This window comes from Podarcis cretensis, assembly GCF_951804945.1.
Source record: "Podarcis cretensis genome assembly, chromosome: 3".
NCBI lineage: Eukaryota > Metazoa > Chordata > Lepidosauria > Squamata > Lacertidae > Podarcis > Podarcis cretensis.
In genome coordinates this window covers 1551668-1572274 of record NC_137172.1, presented here as the reverse complement: position 1 = coordinate 1572274, position 20607 = coordinate 1551668, and the positions used below count along the sequence as shown (strand labels likewise).

The 20607-nt window shown below is 44.9% G+C and overlaps 1 protein-coding gene across 2 annotated transcripts; it reads left to right on the top strand.

Annotated features, from left to right (window-relative positions):
- Nucleotides 1-742: 742 nt before the first annotated feature.
- Nucleotides 743-19771, top strand: ESCO2 (establishment of sister chromatid cohesion N-acetyltransferase 2). Of its 2 annotated transcripts, none has more exons than XM_079968665.1 (11): nucleotides 743-862; nucleotides 9157-9275; nucleotides 10508-11528; nucleotides 13623-13719; nucleotides 13907-13967; nucleotides 14120-14243; nucleotides 15087-15218; nucleotides 15701-15790; nucleotides 16629-16766; nucleotides 17852-18036; nucleotides 18927-19771. In XM_079968665.1, exons 2-11 carry the CDS (start codon nucleotides 9232-9234, stop codon nucleotides 19057-19059), a joined length of 2025 nt encoding a protein of 674 aa, XP_079824791.1. In that variant the 5' UTR covers nucleotides 743-862; nucleotides 9157-9231; the 3' UTR covers nucleotides 19060-19771. The 2 variants fall into 2 exon arrangements, with proteins under 2 accessions (XP_079824791.1, XP_079824792.1); XM_079968666.1 differs by having other exon boundaries at nucleotides 745-862; nucleotides 9216-9275.
- The last annotated feature ends 836 nt before the right edge of the window (nucleotides 19772-20607 follow it).

The following is a 20607-nucleotide window of genomic DNA, read 5'->3' as shown; positions in this document are numbered from 1 at the left end:
GGAACTCTCTAGCTTTCTCCATAATCCAGCGCATGTTTGCAATTTGGTCTCTGGTTCCTCTGCCTCTTCTAAATCCAGCTTGCACTTCTGGGAGTTCTCGGTCCACATACTGCTTGAGCCTTCCTTGTAGAATTTTAAGCATAACCTTGCTAGCGTGAGAAATTAGTGCAATTGTGCGATAGTTGGAGCATTCTTTGGCACTGCCCTTCTTTGGGATTGGGATGTAGACTGATCTTCTCCAATCCTCTGGCCACTGCTGAGTTTTCCAAACTTGCTGGCATATTGAGTGTAGCACCTTAACAGCATCATCAGCCCCGGGTTTAGGGGGTGCAAATTACTTGCCTTGCCCCGGGTGCTGACAACCCACGCTACGCCGCTGCCCCAACCCCCTGCAATGCAAGAAACTCGGGATCTCCCTGAGCTGCCCTGAGCCTAGCAAGCCCCCAGGCGTGCAGTTTGATCCCTCCAAGATCCGTCGGAATCCGGGCAAGCGCGCTGCCTGCCCCTCCCGTTGCCCACCTGCATGGCTCCAGGGGGCGCAACTTACCAAGAAACTACAACCCCCACAATGCCTTGCGCCCAAACCCGGGCTTCTCCCATCATCTGATTGGCCAGGACTTGTTGACAGTGAGAGGTTAGCGCTTTCTATTGGTCGGGGAGCCCACGAAAGGCGGGCTTCTTCCTTTAGTCCCGCCTCCCGAGGCTACGCTCTGTACTCGGACCAATGATCGCCGAGGCAGCGATCGGACTGGCGGCGCGGCTGGCCAATGGGCGTGAAGGCGCGAACGGGGAGAGTTTCGAACGGAGCCGCGGCGCCGTGAGGGGAAAAGAGCGGCGGGAGCTCTGAGGCGGGAAACGTGAGGTAAGAAAGGGAGCAAAAGGGCGGTTTTTTGTGAGGGGGGCGATGTTTTTAGGGTGGTAATGGTGCCCGAAATTTCCCTAGGCTCCCTTCCCGGGCGAAGAAGCCTCGGTCGAGGCGCCTCGGCTCACTTTGGCGCCGAACTCCCCGCACGTAGAAAAGGAGCTCCTCAGGGAGGAAGCGCGGAGGGCTTGACCTAATAAAGAAAAGATATAGCGGTAAATAAAATGAAGCAGGGAAAGGGGGAGAGAGAGAGAAAAGAAGCTGCGGAACTCCCTGCCACCGGAGGCAGCGATGGCCCCCCGAGCCCGAGCGGCTTGGGAAGAGGGAGATGGCGGGGGAGCTTCGTGGGAGCAGCCAAAGGCCACAACAGAGGGAGGGAAATAACTATCTCCATATGGAGAAGCAGAACCTCTCTCTCCTTTCGATATATGTGTGTGTGTGTATAAAATCTATAAAGATTCACCGGGGAGGGCTGGGGCTGGACTAGATGACCCCTGAGGTCCCCTTCCTGTTGGGTCTGGTTTCAAGCCCTGAGCTATCTTTGCAACAGAGAGCCAGTGAATTGCAAAGACAGGGAGGATCCGTGAATAGATCTTTATTTTACCTAAGTAGTACATGCACAGAAAGAATGGCCGACCCTGGAGGACTCTTGGAAACAGGCTTTTAAACATTCATCAATAATAATAATAATAATAATATATTATTTATACCCCGCCCATCTGGCTGGGCCTCCCCAGCCACTCTGGGCGGCTTCCATAGAAAGCAAAAATACAGTAAAATATCACATGTTAAAAACTTCCCTGAACAGGGCTGCCTTAAGATGTCTTCTAAAAGTCAGATAGTTGCTTATTTCCTTGACATCTGATGGGAGGGCGTTCCACAGGGTGGGCGCCACCACCGAGAAGGCCCTCTGCCTGGTTCCCTGTAGCTTTGCTTCTCACAGTGAGGGAACCGCCAGAAGGCCCTCGGAGCTGGACCTCAGTGTCTGGGCTGAATGATGGGGGAGGAGACGCTCCTTCAGGTATACTGGACCGAGGCCGTTTAGGGCTTTAAAGGTCAGCACCAACACTTTGAATTGTGCTTGGAAACGTACTGGGAGCCAATGTAGGTCTTTCAAGACCGGTGTTATATGGTCTTGGCGGCCACTCCCAGTCACCAGTCTAGCTACCGCATTCTGGATTAGTTGTAGTTTCCGGGTCACCTTCAAAGGTAGCCCCACGTAGAGCGCATTGCAGTAGTCCAAGCAGGAGATAACCAGAGCATGCACCACTCTGGCCAGACAGTCTGCGGGCAGGGAGGGTCTCATCCTGCGTACTAGATGGAGCTGATAAACAGCTGCCCTGGACACAGAACTGACCTGCGCCTCCATGGACAGCTGTGAGTCCAGAATGACCCCCAGGCTGCGCACCTGGTCCTTCAGGGGCACAGTTACCCCATTCAGGACCAGGGAATCCTCCACACCTGCCGGCCTCCTGTCCCCCAAAAACAGTACTTCTGTCTTGTCAGGATTCAACCTCAATCTGTTAGCCGCCATTTTCTCCTTACTCCCCTAATTCCTGTTGGTTTAAGAAATTGCCACAGACAGACTTCCTTGAACGCCTTTTTCCTACCTTACTCCTTGATATGTGCCCCCACCGTTACATACAGTCACATGCATCCCATGTACATTTAAATTAGTAATTTAAGGACAAAGGGTGTGTCTTTTAATATTCATGAGGTACCGTATTTATGCGTGTGTACTTTCTTAAGTCAGCACCTGCTAATTCTTGTTGTCTTAGATTGTAAATCTTTCACTCTTAGCGCCTCTTGGCTATCTACAGGCCTTGAGCAATAAAATGAGTCCTTAACCTTAACGCATTCCAGACAAGAGCTGGTAAGAGGTAATTAACGAGTAGATGCGGGTGGCGCTGTGGGTTAAACCACTGAGCCTAGGGCTTGCCAATCAGAAGGTAGGCGATTCGAATCCGCTTGACAGGGTGAGCTCCCGTTGCTCAGTCCCTGCTCCTGCCAACCTAGCAGTCTGAAAGCACACCAAAAGTGCAAGTAGATAAATAGGTACCACTCCGGCGGGAAGGTAAATGGCGTTTCCATGCGCTGCTCTAGTTCGCCAGAAGCGGCTTAGTCATGCTGGCCACATGACCCGGAAGCTGTATGCCGGCTCCGTCGGCCAATAAAGCAAGATGAGCGCTGCAACCCCAGAGTCAGCCACGACTGGACCTCACGGACAGGGGTCCCTTTACTTTTAACAAATAGATGCAGGTGGCGCTGTGGTCTAAACCACAGAGCCTAGGGCTTGGATCAGAAGGTCGGCGGTTCGAATCTGTTGGTTTCTGCTCTCTTCACTGTGCAGCGAAAGGCTTGTCACAAGACAATGTTTACATTCCACAGAGTTACTGTTGGAGTTTTCCCACGGGAAAAGGAGACTGGATGTGACGTACACTGGTTTCCTGTTTTTCACTGTTCTTTGCAGTTCAGTGTGATTCTCTCTGAGCTTCAGAGGAGAGAGGATGCAGTTTTCTGCTCCGGCAGAGACAAGATGGTTTTCTGTAATCTACCAGCTTTGAAATGTAAATAAAGCAATATATAGCATGTTGGCACGTATTCCTCATCATTCCGCTGTGCACTTGGATGCTACAAATCAACATTTTGGTTATCGGGCCCAGAAGACGCAGTCATTGGAATTCCGGAAAAAGGATCGGAATGCAGAGGGACGGATCGGACGGTATCTGCGCGTCAAGATGATTGATGAGGTATGTGCTACTGCTCCGGGCAGCCTGCCAGCTTCTATTTAATGGCTTTATGGCTGGACTTTGAACTTTTATGTCCGTTTGCCGGAAACAGGCAGCGGCTATGGCTATGCTGGCGAAATCGAAAGTAACTTTTACAAGGGCTGAAGCAGCTGTAGAAGTGACGCAGCATGATTTAGGCAGCAGAGAGAAAGCTGTTTTGAACTTGCCTTTGGAGTGAGGCTTGAAGCAGCAGAGATGCAGCTTGTATAAAGCAGCTTGTTTAAAGCAGCAGAGATGACGCAGAAGGCTAATGCCAGAGACATGATGGCCCTTCAGGATGCTTGTGGGACACCCAAGCTCAATAAGAAAAATTATACGGACTGGGTTATCTATGCAGAGGCTATTCTGCGGAAAGAGGGTCTGTTTGAAGTTATTACAGACACCCCCCCAGCTCCAGTTACAGATGCATGGAAGGCTAAAGATTCCAAAGCAAGGGGAACTCTTACATTGATAGTATCCCCAGAAGAGCTCTGTCTATTGCGTGATAAGACCTCAGCCAGAGAAATTTGGGACGCTTTGAGGGAGGCACACGTGAGGACAGAAGCTGAATCTACCATGTTTTATTTTAACAAGCTGCATAATATGATGGCTAGCTGCAAAAGGCTGGCTGATGCAAGTGGGGAATCTGATGCCGATCAGCCACATGCTCAGCTCAGAGTAGCTTGTGATACTGCCATGATTCAAAATGAAGCAGATTGCCAGGGTGATAGCTGCATGGGAAAGGGGGAGTCTTCACAGACGTCATCCCAGAGTGCAGTGGAACCACCAGATGGCGCTAAAGCTTTGAAGGCAGTGAAATGCTACTCCTGTGGACGTCTAGGCCATATGAAGAGGGAATGCAAATATCCCAGGGCCAAGACAGAGCAGCGCAGCGGAAGCTCATCGCGTGGAAAAGGCCAGAGCAAAGGCAAAGGTCCGGTGTCCAGGACAACGCAGCACAAAGCAATGGTCTCACGCTTCACTCCAAAAGTTGCAGAGGTCCAGAAGACGTCTAGATCTTTCTTCGTTGTTGATTCAGCGGCAACGCACCACATGTGCAACGATAAGCGACTGTTCGTGTCTTTTACACCGCAGGAAGGTGCGATTCACCAGGCGGATGACCACACAATTCCCAGTAAAGGCTACGGAACTGTTGTTCTTCACAGTTTGAACTTATCGATAAAGAATGTACTTTATGTTCCGGATGCCAAACATAATTTGCTCAGTGTTGGACAGCTGAATGAGCGGAACATTGACGTTTCCTTTAAGAACAAAAGGTGCATCATCACAAAGAAAAATGATTATGTATTGTATGCTGAATATGTTGATCGTTTGTATGTTTTGTATTATGATGATGTTGTGCAGGATGACACTTGTTGCATTGCAGGTTCTAACAAATGTTTGCATGCAGAATGTATTCATGATTTTCATCGAAAATTTGGACATTTGGGTTTTGAGGCAGTATCTAAAATGCCTGCCTTGGTTGAAGGTATGACTATTAAACCCTGCAGGTACCACATGAAGTGCAAGGCATGCACAGCAAACAAGGTGAAAATGGCTGTGAAAGGTAAGGTGTCTAGTAGGCAAGCTACAGAACCATACCAAATTGTTCATGCTGATTTGGTTGGACCACTAGCGCCCTCTTTGGGTGGAAATAGGTACTTCATGGTTCTCATTGATGCATTTTCCAGGTATATTCATGTGTACAATCTCAAGCAGAAATCAGAGGCTTTTCCTAGGTTCAAGGAATTCTGTGCTTGGTTGGAAAATGTGCATGGTAAGAAGGTAAAAATTCTTTTCACAGATCGCGGGGGAGAATTCACTTCTCAGCAGTTTGAAACTTTTCTGACTGAGAAAGGAATTCAACACGATTTGTCTAGTCCTCGCTCGCCATGGCAGAATGGACTTGCGGAAAGGGCAAATCAAACATTGCTTCAAGGGTTAAAAACCTTGCTGCATGATGCAAATCTTCCAGAGAGTTATTGGGCCGAAGCTCTCTCATGTTTCACTTACAGTTATAATCGCAGGTTATCTTCAGCGATTGGTTGTACCCCCTATGAGAAGATGTTTGGCAAAAAGCCATACATCAAACACATGAAAATTTTTGGTTCTGACATGTGGGTTCACTCACCACAAAACTCCAAGTTAGACAAGCGTGGTTTGCATGGTATCTTTCTAGGTTATGAGAAAGGTTCTTACAGAATAAGGATGACTGATTCTAAGACCATTAAGCTCACAAGAAGTGTTGAGTACAATGCCAAGTGGGGGGAGAATGTGGGAATTTTCCAATGTTATTCTGATGACAGTGATGAGACTGAGGATAGTCAAAAGCAACCACAACCACCCACACCCACTGATGAAAGTTCTGATTCTGAGACTGAAACTGATTCTGAGTCTGAAACTGAATCGGGTGATTCAGAGGATTTCAAGAGTGCGAAAGCCTCTATGCGACCCTCTGAAAGCTCTGATCAAGAATTGGAGGAACCATTGTTCACAATAGGTCGCTTTTCTCCTAAGAAGGAAGAGGAGAGTGTTGAAGACCTAAGGCTAATTCGCAGGTCACAAAGAGCCACAAAAGGTAGACCTCCAAAGAGATTTGCTGATGAGTTTGCAAAGATAGCAGTAACAGCTGTTAAAAGCTCCAAGAAGGTATTTGAACCTTCAAGTTTCCAAGAAATCCAGGATTTGGATTCAAAGGAAGCTGAGCCATGGTTAAATGCCATGAAAGCTGAGCTTGATTCCTTGGAAAGGAACAAAACATGGGAACTTGTTCCAGTAGTTCCAGGAATGAAACTGCTTGGAAGCAAATGGGTCTTCAAAGCGAAGACTGATCAAAATGGCAAGATAGTCAGACACAAAGCCAGATTGGTAGCCAGAGGTTTTGCACAGGTACCAGGTGAAGACTATCACGAGACCTACTCACCCACAGTGAGGTATGAGAGCATTAGGCTTATGCTCAAGCTAGCTGCAGAGGAGAATTTACACATTAGTCACCATGATGTGAATACAGCTTTTCTGTACGGATCTCTAGATGAATCACTTTATATGCTTCCACCTGATGGCGTACAGGTAAAACAGGGATTTGTTTGTGCTCTGAAAAAATCCCTTTATGGTCTCAAACAAAGTGCACGGTGTTGGCACACAAAACTCACTGAAGTATTGTTTTCTCTAGGTTTTAAGCAAGGGAAAGCTGATCCATGTGTATTTGTCAAAGAGGAGGGGCAAAAGAAACTGTATTGTTTGTTTTATGTTGATGATTTATTATTCTTTTGGAAAGATGTCACAATGTACAATAACGCCCTAGCTCAACTGAAGGAACACTTTGACATGAAAGATCTTGGTGAGGTAAACAGCTACCTATCTCTGGAAATAGAGAGAGATCAAGATGGTAACATTCTAGTACACCAGTCACGGAAAATTGCTGATGTGTTAGGCAAACTAAACCTGATGGATGCTAACCCTGTAGACACACCGATGACAACAGGTTATCAGGTAGATGACACTGAAGAAGCATTTTCTGACACTACACTGTACAGAAGTGTGCTAGGCAAGCTAAACTTCATTGCCAGATGTTCAAGACCAGACATTGCTGTTAGCTGTAATTTGCTAAGCAGACAAGTCAACAATCCTACTGTTAAGGATTGGAAAGCTCTGAAACGCATAGCGCGGTATTTGAAAGGCACTATGCATTACAGACTGAGATTTAACAATCAGAAGTCTGGTGGTCTTGAGATATTTGCAGATGCAAGTTTTGGAAGTGACACTACAGACAGGAGAAGCACGTCTGGAGTTTGCTACATGTACAATCAGGCTCTATTTGATTGGTCATGCAAAAAGCAAACAACAGTTAGCTTAAGTACTTGTGAAGCTGAACTGAATGCACTGTCTTATTCACTAAAGGATTGTGAATGGTTGTTACAATTGTGCAAAGACATGAAAATTCCTGTCAAATGTCCAATCCAGGTTTACCAGGACAACAAAGCATGTTTGGCTTTGCTGAATTCTGAAGGTTGTAAGCAAAGCACGAAGCACTTGCAATTGAAGGTACAACATGCTAGGGAATGTATTCAGAAGGGACTCGTAACGGTGTCCTATGTGCCAGGTAATGAAATTCCTGCTGATGTATTGTCCAAGATTGTATCAAGGGATCAACACTGTACCTATGTACAGAAGTTGGGTTTGTACTGATATTGTACGAACACGCTGCCCAGTGGTGTTCACAGAAAGGGGGAGGATGTTGGTTTCTGCTCTCTTCACTGTGCAGCGAAAGGCTTGTCACAAGACAATGTTTACATTCCACAGAGTTACTGTTGGAGTTTTCCCACGGGAAAAGGAGACTGGATGTGACGTACACTGGTTTCCTGTTTTTCACTGTTCTTTGCAGTTCAGTGTGATTCTCTCTGAGCTTCAGAGGAGAGAGGATGCAGTTTTCTGCTCCGGCAGAGACAAGATGGTTTTCTGTAATCTACCAGCTTTGAAATGTAAATAAAGCAATATATAGCATGTTGGCACGTATTCCTCATCATTCCGCTGTGCACTTGGATGCTACAAATCAACAGAATCCCCGTGACGGGGTGAGGTCCCATTGCTCTTTCGCAGCTCCAGCCAACCTAGCAGTTTGAAAGCACAAAGTGCAAGTAGATCATTATGTACCGCTCCGGCAGGAAGGTAAACGGCGTTTCCATGCGCTGCTCTGGTTCTCCAAAAGCGGCTTAGTCATGCTGGCCACATGACCCGGAAGCTGTGCGCAGTAACCCCAGAGTCGTCCGTGACTGGACCTAATGGTCAGGGGTCCGTTTACCTAACAAATAGACAAAAGAAGAAATTCAACTTCAAAAAGCCAAGTTGGTGGACTGCAAACTGGCTTTCTTTAGCATAACACTTGATAGATTCCTCCAGCAGGGAAGCATAGACAGCAAGCACAAATTTATGCAGAAGCAAATATAGCTGGTTATTTTATATAAAAACAGGATCAATAATCATTTCTGACCCCACGTTCCCACTCTACAATTATCTTATTCTGCTCTTGCGAGAGGCAAGGGGTCTCTGTGGTTCTCCCATTAGAGGCAGCAGTGTTTCTGAATAGCAGTTGCTGGCAAGTGTGCTTTTTCTCTAAGCTTCTTGTGGGTTTCTCTGTGGGGCCTCTGGTTAACTGGATGGGGCCCCATTTAGCCTGATCCAGAAAGCATCTCCTTCCTTAAGCATCTACGCTGCTCTGGCCCAGCCAGTTGATGGAGCCTCCTGGCCTGGGGCTGCCTAAGCCTGCTCCCCCCCCCCCCAGTGCTTTGCACCGCAGGTCTCCTCAGCTCCAGCCAGAATGCAGAAACTACTCCACTGCCTGATTTTTGGTTGAAGCATGTGAGCTTGTTGGAAGAAGCGAAAAGACCCAGGCTGTTTTATGCTGCTGTCCCAAGGCTAAAGGGTCTACCAGTATAAACTTGCCTGGGGGGGGGGGGGCGGATCAGGAATATCAGTGGCTTGCAAGGGATGCAAACATGAGTTCTCATTCTAATCCTGGCTCTGCAGGCAGATAGATCACACCTGTCAACACATAACTGACTAACGCACCTGCTTCTGACTTGTAGGCGCTTTGCTGAGAACATGGCGTTTGTTACTCCAAGGAAGCGAAAACGCAGTATTGACAGGTGAGATTGCCATTGCAAGTTATCTAAGAGCTTTAGCTACTGCTGTGACTTGAAAAATCAGAGGGAATTATTTTACTGTTGGTCTTGGGATGCTACAAAACGATTGGAATGTACAACATCCTGCTCTCTTCCTCTTAGGTACTTTCATTCTTCACTTTCCGAATTAATGATTAAGAGATTTGGTTTAACATTGTCCAAATTGGAGTAAGGTGTGTTGTAAGTGTTGTGTACTGAAGTTCTCACCCTGGGCCAGCCGGGGGATACTTTAGATAGTTTTTCACTCAGGTCCACATATGCAAATAAGGGATTGAAAGTGATGTTCAGTGATTGGATAGTTACAGAAAGTTGTTACAGTTGTGTTGTACTGGAGCTCTATATAAGCAGGCTGGCTGAACCCTTTAGTTCTGTTCTGGCCTGTGAATAAACAAGAGCTGTTTGAAGAATTGCTGTGTTGTCTGATATGTTCACCCACAACTTAACAGTAAGAGACACTGTTGTGTTATTTTATTTAGATCCAGTTTGTGATCCAATATTTTGTGTAATGAATTTCCTGTGATAATACAGGAAACTAATTATGTTTCTTCTGAATTCACTGATTGCTTAACATAATTTAATAGGAAGAACAGAGGAAGGAGTAGAAACCCATATCCTTACCTGTAAATTTTTATAACTTGATTTTTTTTATCATCTTCCAATATGTATTTGTCATCTTACACATCCATCACATGTGGAAATGCACCAAATTTCAGTATCTTCAACTGGCTAATCTAGCTCTTAAAAGATTGCATAGGTTCTTCTAAAGTTAGAATGATGTCATATGCAAAAAGTTTTATTCCCCCCCCCCTTTAAGTAAAGAGTGAAATATTAACTTTATATTGTTGTAATGGATTACACTTCCTCACACCAGCCAGACCCCAACCCCCAGTCCAGTGCCCGAACCATAGAGGATGTAATGACCGTCCCTCAGGAGCCTCTGGTTAATGTAATGGAAATTCTTACTGTGATTTTCTTTTCCCAGAGTCTCCTGAAGGACAGTATCCACCACACTGGGAGAGCCTTCATGGTTCATTAGTTGTATCTGGAGGAAGCAATTTAAACTCAGTGCACTAACTTTTCTTTTATATGGTCTGTGTATGATACTTTGGATATGGAGTCGTCACCAGCTATGGTTGGTGTTTTACTGTGTTATGTTTATGCATAATGAAAGGAAACATTAACTTTACATTTTGCAGCTTGTTACTAGTACACAGGAATCCAGCGAAAAAACTGATGATGGAATTCGTTGGGGATCTGCCTGTAACAGATCCTGCAGGACACCATACTGTATCTCAAATGCTGAGTTTCCAAGATGAAGAAAAAGAAAATCAAAACCTGTCCCAAGCATCAAGAATATCACAGAAGCTTGATAAGTCTCCACTACAAACAGCCAGTGTGCCAAAGGGGATACAAAGGGAGTTTCCACAGAGAACGTCTCCTGAGTGTGGCAGCGCATACAGTTCCATTGTACCCCCCAGCTCCTTTTACAACAAAGGGAAGCAATATCTAAACCTGCTGGAGAGGAAACTAGCAAATGAAAGCCATCCTCTGAATCCAAGAAATGATGACGGAAACCTACCTGCTGCCAACAAGACTGAGACAACACAGGTGAAAGTGATGACAAACAGGAGCAGAACTTCAAAAGCATCCAAGCAGTCTGCTGCTTCCAGGCAGCCCAAGGCTTTGCCGAGAAACACCAAAAAAGCCAAGGTAGAGGGGGTGCTTCCCAAGCCGGTAGAGGGGGTGCTTCCCAAGCCTGTGGAGGGGAACAAGGATGCTAACTGTGCTATTCAAAATAAAGTGGAGACTCCTTTTAAAGTATTAAGCATGAAATTCAGACCTGTACCGAAACTCCAGACGGGGGCAGCATTCTTTGCCACGGGAAAGAAATGGCAGCCTGGCTCTAAGAAGATACTTTCATCTCCATCGTCCCCCTGCTCAGTTAGCAAGCCCACAGTAAAAGAGAGGCAGGGCAGACACCTGGCTCATTCCAAGCTCTACTTGTCCACTGAAAGCGAAGCAACGGAAGCAGGCAGGAAAGGAAGCCCCAAAGAGAAAAAATACGATCGTGTGGAAGATGGTGTGAAATTGATCTGCAATACAAGGCAGGAGACTCTGTGTGAAGTGGACCTGTTGCAAGATACCAGCCCTCTCCAAACATCTCATTCTGGTTGCTCAGAGACTCTGGTAGAAAAAGAAGCTGATGCTGGAACTCAGGTATGTAGAATCTATGAAAACTGGTAATCAAAGTTTACATTTATGGAATTTCTGCTGCGATACACAATTTTGGAACTTTGCCGTGTGTAGACAATGTTTTGTCCACTGAATATTTATTTAATTTGTATACTGCCCTTCACCCGAAGAGTGATTCAAACATAAAAATACAAAATGAGAACACATAATGCATAATAAAGCAAATAGCAAATACAAACCAATAATCCCCCCCCCACAAACACATTTTAAAAAGCCATAGAGTGGTAATCAGCCAGATGCTTGATTGAAGAGAAATGTTTTCACTTGGCGCCTAAAGATACGTGTGAGGAATGTGTGTGGTTGCTCACGAAGATAACACTGTCTTTTACAGGTTTTATTGAGAGCAAAAACTATGTACAGTGCAGAAGTCCAAAATCCATGTCTGCCTCAATCACTAGCAGATTCCGGAAGTGGTTTCTTCTGGTTTGCCCTCCAGCACAAAAGCCTGGGAAAACCCCCTCTCTGCCTCTTCTCCTTACGCTTACTTCCCTGGCGAAAACTACCGTATTTTTCGCCCTATAGGACGCACTTTTTCCCCTCCAAAAATGAAGGGGAAATGTGTGTGCGTCCTATGGGGCAAATGCAGGCTTTCGCTGAAGCCTGGAGAGCGAGAGGCGTCGGTGCGCACCAACACCTCTCGCGCTCCAGGCAGCTATCCGTAAGCCTTGCGCGCCTGGGGGGAGTTCCCCCAGGCGCGCAATGCTTGCAGGCGGCAGCGCGGAGCACGAGGCGCCCTCCAGAGGACGCCCCGTGCTTCACGCAGGTGTCCGCAAGCCTTGCGCGCCCAGGGGAACTACCCCCGGGTGCGGAAGGCTTGCGGACTGCAGCGCAGAGCATGGGGCGCCCTCTGGAGGACGCCCCGTGCTTCGCGCAGGTGTCCGCAGTGTGCCGCCTGGTGCGTGGGGCGCCCTGAAGCAGAGCGCCCCTCGCGCCGGGCAGACATTTGCAGCGTGGGGAGCCCCGTGGGAGTTCCCGTAGTGAGCCTTTTTCATCAACCCCCCCTTCTTTCTTCATCCGTTTCTCCTGAGGGCTCGCCTTCACCACACTCTGACAAGGTACAGCTGCTCAACGAAGGGGGAGGCTCTGTGTACGTTCCTGCCTCTCTCCCCTCCCCTGATAGCAGCCCCCTGACAATATGTAATGAAGGCTCCAAGTGAGCCTCCCTGTGTGGAGCATTCCACAAACTTGGAGCAGAAAATGTCCTTTCTTGTGTTGTCGCCCTCCGGACCTCTTGTGGAAGAGACGTAAAAAGAAGGACCACAAATGATGATTGCAGGGTCTGGATCTGTTCATATGGGGAGAGGCGATCCTTCAGGTATTATGGTGTTGAATGCACTGTCCATTAGCAGGTTATACGCCATCCTTTAATTCTTTTTTAAATCTCACAAGCAAGCAAAGAAAATTTCAATTAATATAACACAGTATAATAAACACTTAATATTAACACAGGTGTCAAAATCAGTAAGATCCAATAAAGCCATAAATTAACACTACTTCAGAAGAAAATACTGAAAGGCCAAAGCCAAAAATTCATAAAATTTGATATCTGAGTAGCCTCTCTGCAGTAGGCTTTCCATGTATGAGATGTCAGAATTGGGTGTGGGGATGAGGACACCTCTAGTCACCACACATTTTAACTTTCAGCGACTTGGAGACTTGAAAAAGGGTTTCATAATGTTCAGCAGTAAAAATGAGGAATTTGCAGAAATCTCTGCCTTCCATTCACAGAATTCACTGGGTCAACAAGCCTGTTAGCATGGCAACAGTTTTAGATATGTTACTATGCCATGGTCACTCTGGCATTCCATGACAGCTTATTAAATCCCACCTTTCTTCCATGACATGGAGGGTGGTGTTTGCAGTGGTGGTTTTCTATTAAGCCACTGACCAGACCTAGATCTGTGCTTCTTTTCAGCAAGGTTGCTCCATTGCATTTCTTCATATCATTCCCTCAAACCTTAAATGGAAACTTCTGAAGGGGTAGCCAAGTAGCAAAATTTATTATTGGGGCACCTTGAAAATTTGCCTTGTCGAAAAAACATTTGTCTTCTTCATTAGGACCCTGAAGAAATCTTGCAGGGATCACCAAAAAACGTGGACAAGCACGAGACTGCCTCTTCCAGTAAGCTTTCTAGTACGATAATCAAGGATAAGCGTAAGTAACATTGAGAATATATTACAATTTCAGATGCATCTGTTCTGTGTTCATGGAAAGCTTGGTAGGCCACCCTATCATGTTCATCACAATACTCTGAATAGAGAAAGTTCCCCATGTCATTGGGACCTGGCACAAATTGCCAATGGAGGATAGAAATCACATTATTTTTTTCTCTTTTCCCTAGAGCCATCTTCAGCAAGTGACACCCATCCATTTTTCAGTACGCCTTCCAGCAACAAAAAAAGGTATGGCAATCTTGTTCTGATATTCAGAAGTGATATGTAGGTGAAAGGAGTTCTTCAGTTTTGATACTTTTCTTTATGAACCTGTTTTCCCCGGTGAATATTTACTATATAACCCATTGCTACAAGATATAAATTCCTTAAATAAATTTCAGGCCACACAGTCTCTCAGATGAGCAGTCTTCAGCTGTATCGTTCAGTCCAGTAGGACAGAAGGTTCCTGCCATTCTGAGAACCAGCAAGAAGACAAAGGAACTAAGCAAAGATCAGATGATCATTGTAAGTATATTTCTGAATATATTGTTAATGACTGTCAGGTCAACTAATGCCATGCAACTTGGAGCTTCTATTTTAGAATAGAAAAGCCCACCTTAGCTGCTAATCAGCTTTATATGCACTCCTAAAACATTGTACATACCGGGTTACATACGCTTCAGGTTACAGACTCCGCTAACCCAGAAATAGTGCTTCAGGTTAAGAACTTTGCTTCAGGATGAGAACAGAAATCGTACTCCGGCGGCAGCGGGAGGCCCCATTAGCTAAAGTGGTGCTTCAGGTTAAGAACAGTTTCAGGTTAAGTATGGACCTCTGGAACAAATTAAGTACTTAACCCGAGGTACCACTGTACATGGAAGTGAGAGCTGGACCATAAAGAAGGCTAATCGCCGAAGAATTGATGCTTTTGAATTATGGTGCTGGAGGAGACTCTTGAGAGAGTCCCATGGACTGTAAGAAGATCCAACCTCTCCATTCTTAAGGAAATCAGCCCTGAGTGCTCACTGGAAGGACAGATCCTGAAGCTGAGGGTCCAATACTTTGGCTACCTCACGAGAAGAGAAGACTCCCTGGAAAAGACCCTGATGTTGGGAAAGATGGAGGGCACAAGGAGAAGGGGACGACAGAGGACGAGATGGTGGGACAGTGTTCTCAAAGCTACCTACATGAGTCTGACCAAACTGTGGGAGGCAGTGGAAGACAGGAGGGCCTGGCGTGCTCTGGTCCAGGGGGTCACGAAGAGGCGGACACGACTAAACAACAACAACAACCACTGTACAGTTTTTTCCTGATGCCTCAGGCCGGTTTGGGCATGGCAACATGGTAACTCCCTCTTTCCCTTGACAGGATGCTGGCCAGAAACATTTTGGTGCCACTGTCTGCAAATCATGTGGTATGGTCTACTTAGCTGCAAGCCCAGAAGATGAAACACAGCATGCCCAGTATCATCAGCGGTTCCTGGAAGGAATTAAATATGTGGTAAGACACAAACTAAATGCACCATGGTATCCTTTGTGAATTGATTTTGTTTTTGACAACAGAATTCCCTAGAGCATACCTGGCTAAATGGAAAAGGGAATTCTTAGGAAACTGAGCACAAATGTTATCTGAGCTCAACAATCCAGCACACACTCCAGCATTTTGTGTGAGTTGCCATATAAAAATTATGGAAGTACTTCACTTGAGTGTCTTTCGCATGGCTGAGACTCTTCATGGTGCCTTCCAGATGTTCTGGAGTACAACTCCCATTGTTCCTGAATATCGGCCTTGCTGGCTAGGACTGATGGGAGTTGGAGCCCAACATCTGGAGAGCCAGAGGTTGGGGAAGACTACAGTAAAGGATCGTGCAGGTTGTTTTAATCATGACTTTAATATATATATAGTGGTTTACAACTCTCACGAATTAAACTCTTGGGCATCTACACTTTTTGCCCTCTTCTGTCTTTTTCTCCTTTTTATAGAGCTGGAAGAATGAACATGTCGCTGCAGAATTCTGGGATGGAAAAATTGTCTTGATTCTTCAGGATGATCCAAAATATGCCATCAAAAAGGTGCAGTGCTGACTTTTCTTCTAGCGTTGCTCCTCCAAGTGGGAGTGGTCTGCTACTTGCTGCAAAGGAAGAATCTGGAGCATACAATCCTGGTTCTTTTTTCTTTTAGTTGTGGATTGACCCTTCTCACAAAGGTGGGCGTGGTTCACCCCAAACAGCTTGGTAGGCCTGCAGGCTGGAGATTCTCCACAACTGGTGTAAAATATTTGCCCTACCTCCAAGTAAAATGAACTAATTTTAAAGTGTGTACAGTGGTACCTCGGGTTGCATATGCTTCAGGTTACAGACTCCGCTAACCCAGAAATAGTACCTTGGGTTAAGAACTTTGCTTCAGGATGAGAACAGAAATCGCATGACGACGGCACGATGGCGGTGGGAGGCCCCATTAGCTAAAGTGGTGCTTCAGGTTAAGAACGGACCTCCGGAACGAATTAAGTACTTAAACCGAGGTACCACTGTATGTGTTCTTGTTTATTTATTATTATTTATTAATTTTTTTTTTAATAAGGGAAAGTCTCCACCTTCCTCACCGTATCAGTTCTATTTACTTTTTCTGGCTCTTTTCCTTTTTAGTTTGTTGAATTTGAATTTTAAAAAATTAACTTGTTTGGAGCAAAATTAGGGTGTTTTTTCCAGCCACACTTCTTGTATTGTTACAAAAAAATACACCCGTTGCCTCAGATTTTAGGATTTAATCATGAATTCTTCAGTTGTTTCTGCGGATAACTGCTGGAAGGCGCAGTACCAATGTATTTAGAAAAAAATGTTTGTTGTGACCTGGATTGAGTTTTGTGTGGTTTAGTTGCTGTGCTTTATATATGGCATTTTCCTTGCACAGGCTGAAGCTGTACGGGAGCTTGTAGATAATGAGCTTGGATTTAAACAAGTTGTGTTGCGCTGTCCAACCCAAACATATCTGTTTGTATCCACTGAAAAGAAGATTGTTGGCTGCTTAATTGCTGAGCCGGTCAGACAGGTGAGTAACTTGCCAAGTGGAAAGAGCGATAATCTGGATCAGGGCAGACCCTTGATACAGGAGTTCATCCTTAGAGGTGTTTGTGACTTGGCAAAGAGAAGGAGCAATGTAGTTGACTAGACCTCTTTCAGCCATGTGTCTTGCTGCTTGAATAAAGCAAACCACTTTAGCCCTAAGAACTCGGTCTGCTGGTAACTCTTACTGCACTGAAAGCAGGATTTTGTCACTTGGAGCAAAATCTTTTGACAGTATGGAAACCATTTAAAAGCAGTTGGGAGTGTCTGCTGTTCATTCTTAGATGTGAAGGGAAACATATTGCTAGAAATGGGAAGTGAAAGTTCCTCATCAAGTTTGATAAATGTGGAGTGGAGCTCTGGCTGCAAGTCTCCACTGTGCCTGGCAACTCCTCTTTCTGCTTGTAGTTCTAGATCCTTGCTAGATGGGACTCAGTGAGCTTACCTTTCCTTAGCTAATGGATTCTGTCGGGTTAGTTCCCTTTACAGAGAAAGAAGTGTCATCTGCTTAACGAAAGCTGCACAATATACCTCTTCCAGAGCATTAAATCGCTCTTGTCCTGGATAAAGGAAAAAGTAAATGGGGAGGAGAGGCCAATTGCAAGAAAAATGAATATGCACATTTTCTCTGCTGTCTTCTATGTCAGAACAAATCTGTCTTTTAGAGCCTTTTAGCTGGTCCCTTATTCTGATCTAACAGCATTCTAAATGAGTTTCTGGGCTGGTATAATTCCACTGTAGCTCTCCCCCAGAGATGAGCCCACTGACACATTCCCATGCCTAGATGGCTGGCTATTCATAGCATTTTAATTGTGGTGATTGTTAATCTGTTGCTGTAAAAATAGCTTCTTAAAGGCTAACAAATGTTTCATGGATAACATTTGTAGGTAACTCTGCTTCACCAAGAATAACTGAAGCACTTCTGGCATTTGGTGCAGACACCCCAAACATGATGCTTTGGGCATCGTGGTGCGTCCCATTGAAGCCTTGCATAAAGCGTGCGTTCTTAGAGGCTTGCTGCTGTTTCCCCCACCCCACTGCCTTGTTCTAAGCATATCCTGTTGCTCCTAGGCTTACCAAGTGCTTTCAGAGCCTCCACCAGTGTCAGGGTCTCCTACTAATGACAGTCTGGAGCCTCAGCGTGCGTGGTGCTGCTCAACAAAGCCAGAGAAGGTGTTTTGTGGGATCAGCAGAATCTGGGTGTTCAGCCTGATGCGGAGAAGAGGCATTGCCAGTCGTCTAGTGGATGTGATGAGGTAAGGAAATGTAATATCTGAAATAAAAGGAGACAGTGTTCTCAGATATCAATTTTGATTTTGCCATCAATTTTGATTTTAATTAATTTTATAATGTTTTTATAATGTTGCACTGTTTTAGTGTTGTTAGCCGCCCTGAGCCCGGCTTCGGCTGGGGAGGGCGGGATATAAATAAAAATTATTATTATTATTATTATTATTATTATTATTATTATTATTATTATATGACCTTCTGGGATTACAGCCAGTTTTCAGTTTGTTTTAAAGGAGGTTTACTAGATCGTGCTTAAAGATCTAGTGTATGAACCACATACAGCAGGGTGTTGAGAGAAACTTGGACTTAACTGCCTCTCTGACTCCCAAGCCTGGTGCATCTGCTTTGGTCAGTGATAGTTTGGGGCTCTGTATAACAGAAACGAAACAATCTTCGTTCCTCCTCACCCCACCCAAGGCCCACTTTCTGATGCAGATCACATCCTTGCAAACACCCCATGCATAAAACATTCTTCATGAACCAAGGCTTGTGAGAATATATTACCATACAAGTATGCCCCAACCGTCACCCACAAGAGGTTTGCAGATCCTATACAACACATTAAAGCTTGGTGGGAGTCTTAAGTTTCAGACAACACTAGTTTTTTAAAACAAGCTTTTCCTTCTAATCCAGAAAACTGTGCCCACTGATTGTGAGTGTTCAGTGATGAGGGAAAAGGCACTCCTTGCATGTCCGGTGTGTTCCCCATTTCTTTAATACTGAAAAATTTAAATATACAAACTGACCACAAATTGAAATGAGCATGAAAACAGGACTGGATCCCCTTGCGTTACATTGATAACTTTTCTTTTCTTTTCTTTTCTTTTCTTTTCTTTTCTTTTCTTTTCTTTTCCAGACGTACATTCTTATTTGGCTCTTTCTTAAACACCAACGAAATTGCTTTTTCTGATCCCACACCAGATGGCAAGCTATTTGCAGCCAGGTATTGCCAAACACCCAACTTCCTTGTTTATAATTTCATTAGTTAAGGTCAGTTGAGGGCATCTTCCTACAAAGATTCAACAAGCTATTTTGTCATTTTCCTTGTGTTATATTCTGCATTTTAACATTGTAATATAAATTAGAAGCGGCAACAAACCATGTTTGTGTTGCTTTAAAAAGTTTTATTCTGAAAGTTGAAACTTTCAAAGTTGATTGTAAGTTTTAGATGGTACGAAGAGAAGGCCAATTTAGTCTATCTGCAGCTGACATCTGCTTGAGCTATTTGTATCCTCTGCCTCCAGCGTTCCGAAACTTTGAACTCCTTCTGTCAAAACTATTACTATAATAGAAGATTGGCTTCTTTGTTTAGCCAGCTGGATCTGAGGTGAGAGTTTGAAGTCAGGGGCCAGTGGTCCTTCAGATATTGGACCTAATGGTCAGAGATGACTGGAGATGTAGTTCTGCAACATCTAGAAGGTGACTTATTCTCCATTCTTGCTTTAAGCTAAAGAAAGTCACTCTTGACAAAGAGTGAAATCTTCCTCACAGAATGGAGGTAGGAAGAGTCTCAGATGTTCTGATGCTGCTATGGGCCAGTTAAATATTCTTTTTGCACCTGTTGGTGGCTGCACAGCATGAGGCTACTTCTGCAATCCTAAAGCATTGGATTTTGAATCCTGAGCCTGTGTCTGGGAACTGCTGCAATTATTGCACTAAACTTTGTTCGAACGAGTGTGTTCAAATAAAATATTTGTGTAATTTCGTCTCTTTGTGTTCATGTCAATATTGCTGTGTCTGGTGGGGTTTGTTGGCTTCCATCTGTCTTGGGAGACAATGGAAAAGTATGCCTTTGTGGGCGAAGTCTGTTAGGAATATGATAGGGGTGCCAAAAAGTCTGGCCCATAAAGAGACCTTGTAGCAGTCCTCACAAGTTTAAACGGGGTTAAAACAAAAATCACCTATATCCTTTCACTTTTAATGAAAATCATTGATAGCTAACTTACTACACTATTGTCTTTTCTATATGCCCAGATATGCTTTTCTATTCTACGTGCACCAGAAATGTAAAGCCTATAAGGCAGAGAGAGAAACTTCCACTTGAATAACAGTGGCTGAAAAGAACTGAAAAGCTCCCTCCCTTTCCGATTAGATTGCTAAGAGAATGTGGGGTCAGAGAGATAGAGAAGAGAATCAGGTGTAGATTTTTGTGTGAAAAGAGGTAGGGTTGATTCTGATATTGATCATGTATTACTGGGCTGAGCTTGTGCTTAGTGACACCGTCCGTAATTCTTCGTTGTATCTGTGGTTCCTGCTGCAGGGGTTGGACCACAATCTAACTAGAATTTCCAACTGTACAGTTCTCTGATTCTGCGTCTGCCTGCTTCGGCCATGTCCTTGTACTCTGCTCTAGTTGATAGTTTCAGAGTCCTGGGGCAGGAAAGAAACTAGATCCCACAAACTTGGGAGTAGGCCCACCTCTGCTCTTTTGTGCATCATTCTATTTATACAACTAGTGGCATCTGTTGGGAGACAATGGAGTTACTTGTAATGAAATGACTGAAGGAAAAGATTCACAATGGGCAAACACCCATTTC

What these genes read in the sequence shown, in the direction of transcription:
- ESCO2 (XM_079968665.1), top strand. Translation starts at nt 9,232, where the DNA reads ATGGCGTTTGTTACTCCAAGGAAGCGAAAACGCAGTATTGACAG. An exon ending in AAGCTGATGCTGGAACTCAG is followed by an intron (nt 11,529 to 13,622) that starts GTATGTAGAATC and finishes CTTCTTCATTAG; the next exon opens with GACCCTGAAGAAATCTTGCA. An exon ending in TTGCTGAGCCGGTCAGACAG is followed by an intron (nt 16,767 to 17,851) that starts GTGAGTAACTTG and finishes TGTTGCTCCTAG; the next exon opens with GCTTACCAAGTGCTTTCAGA.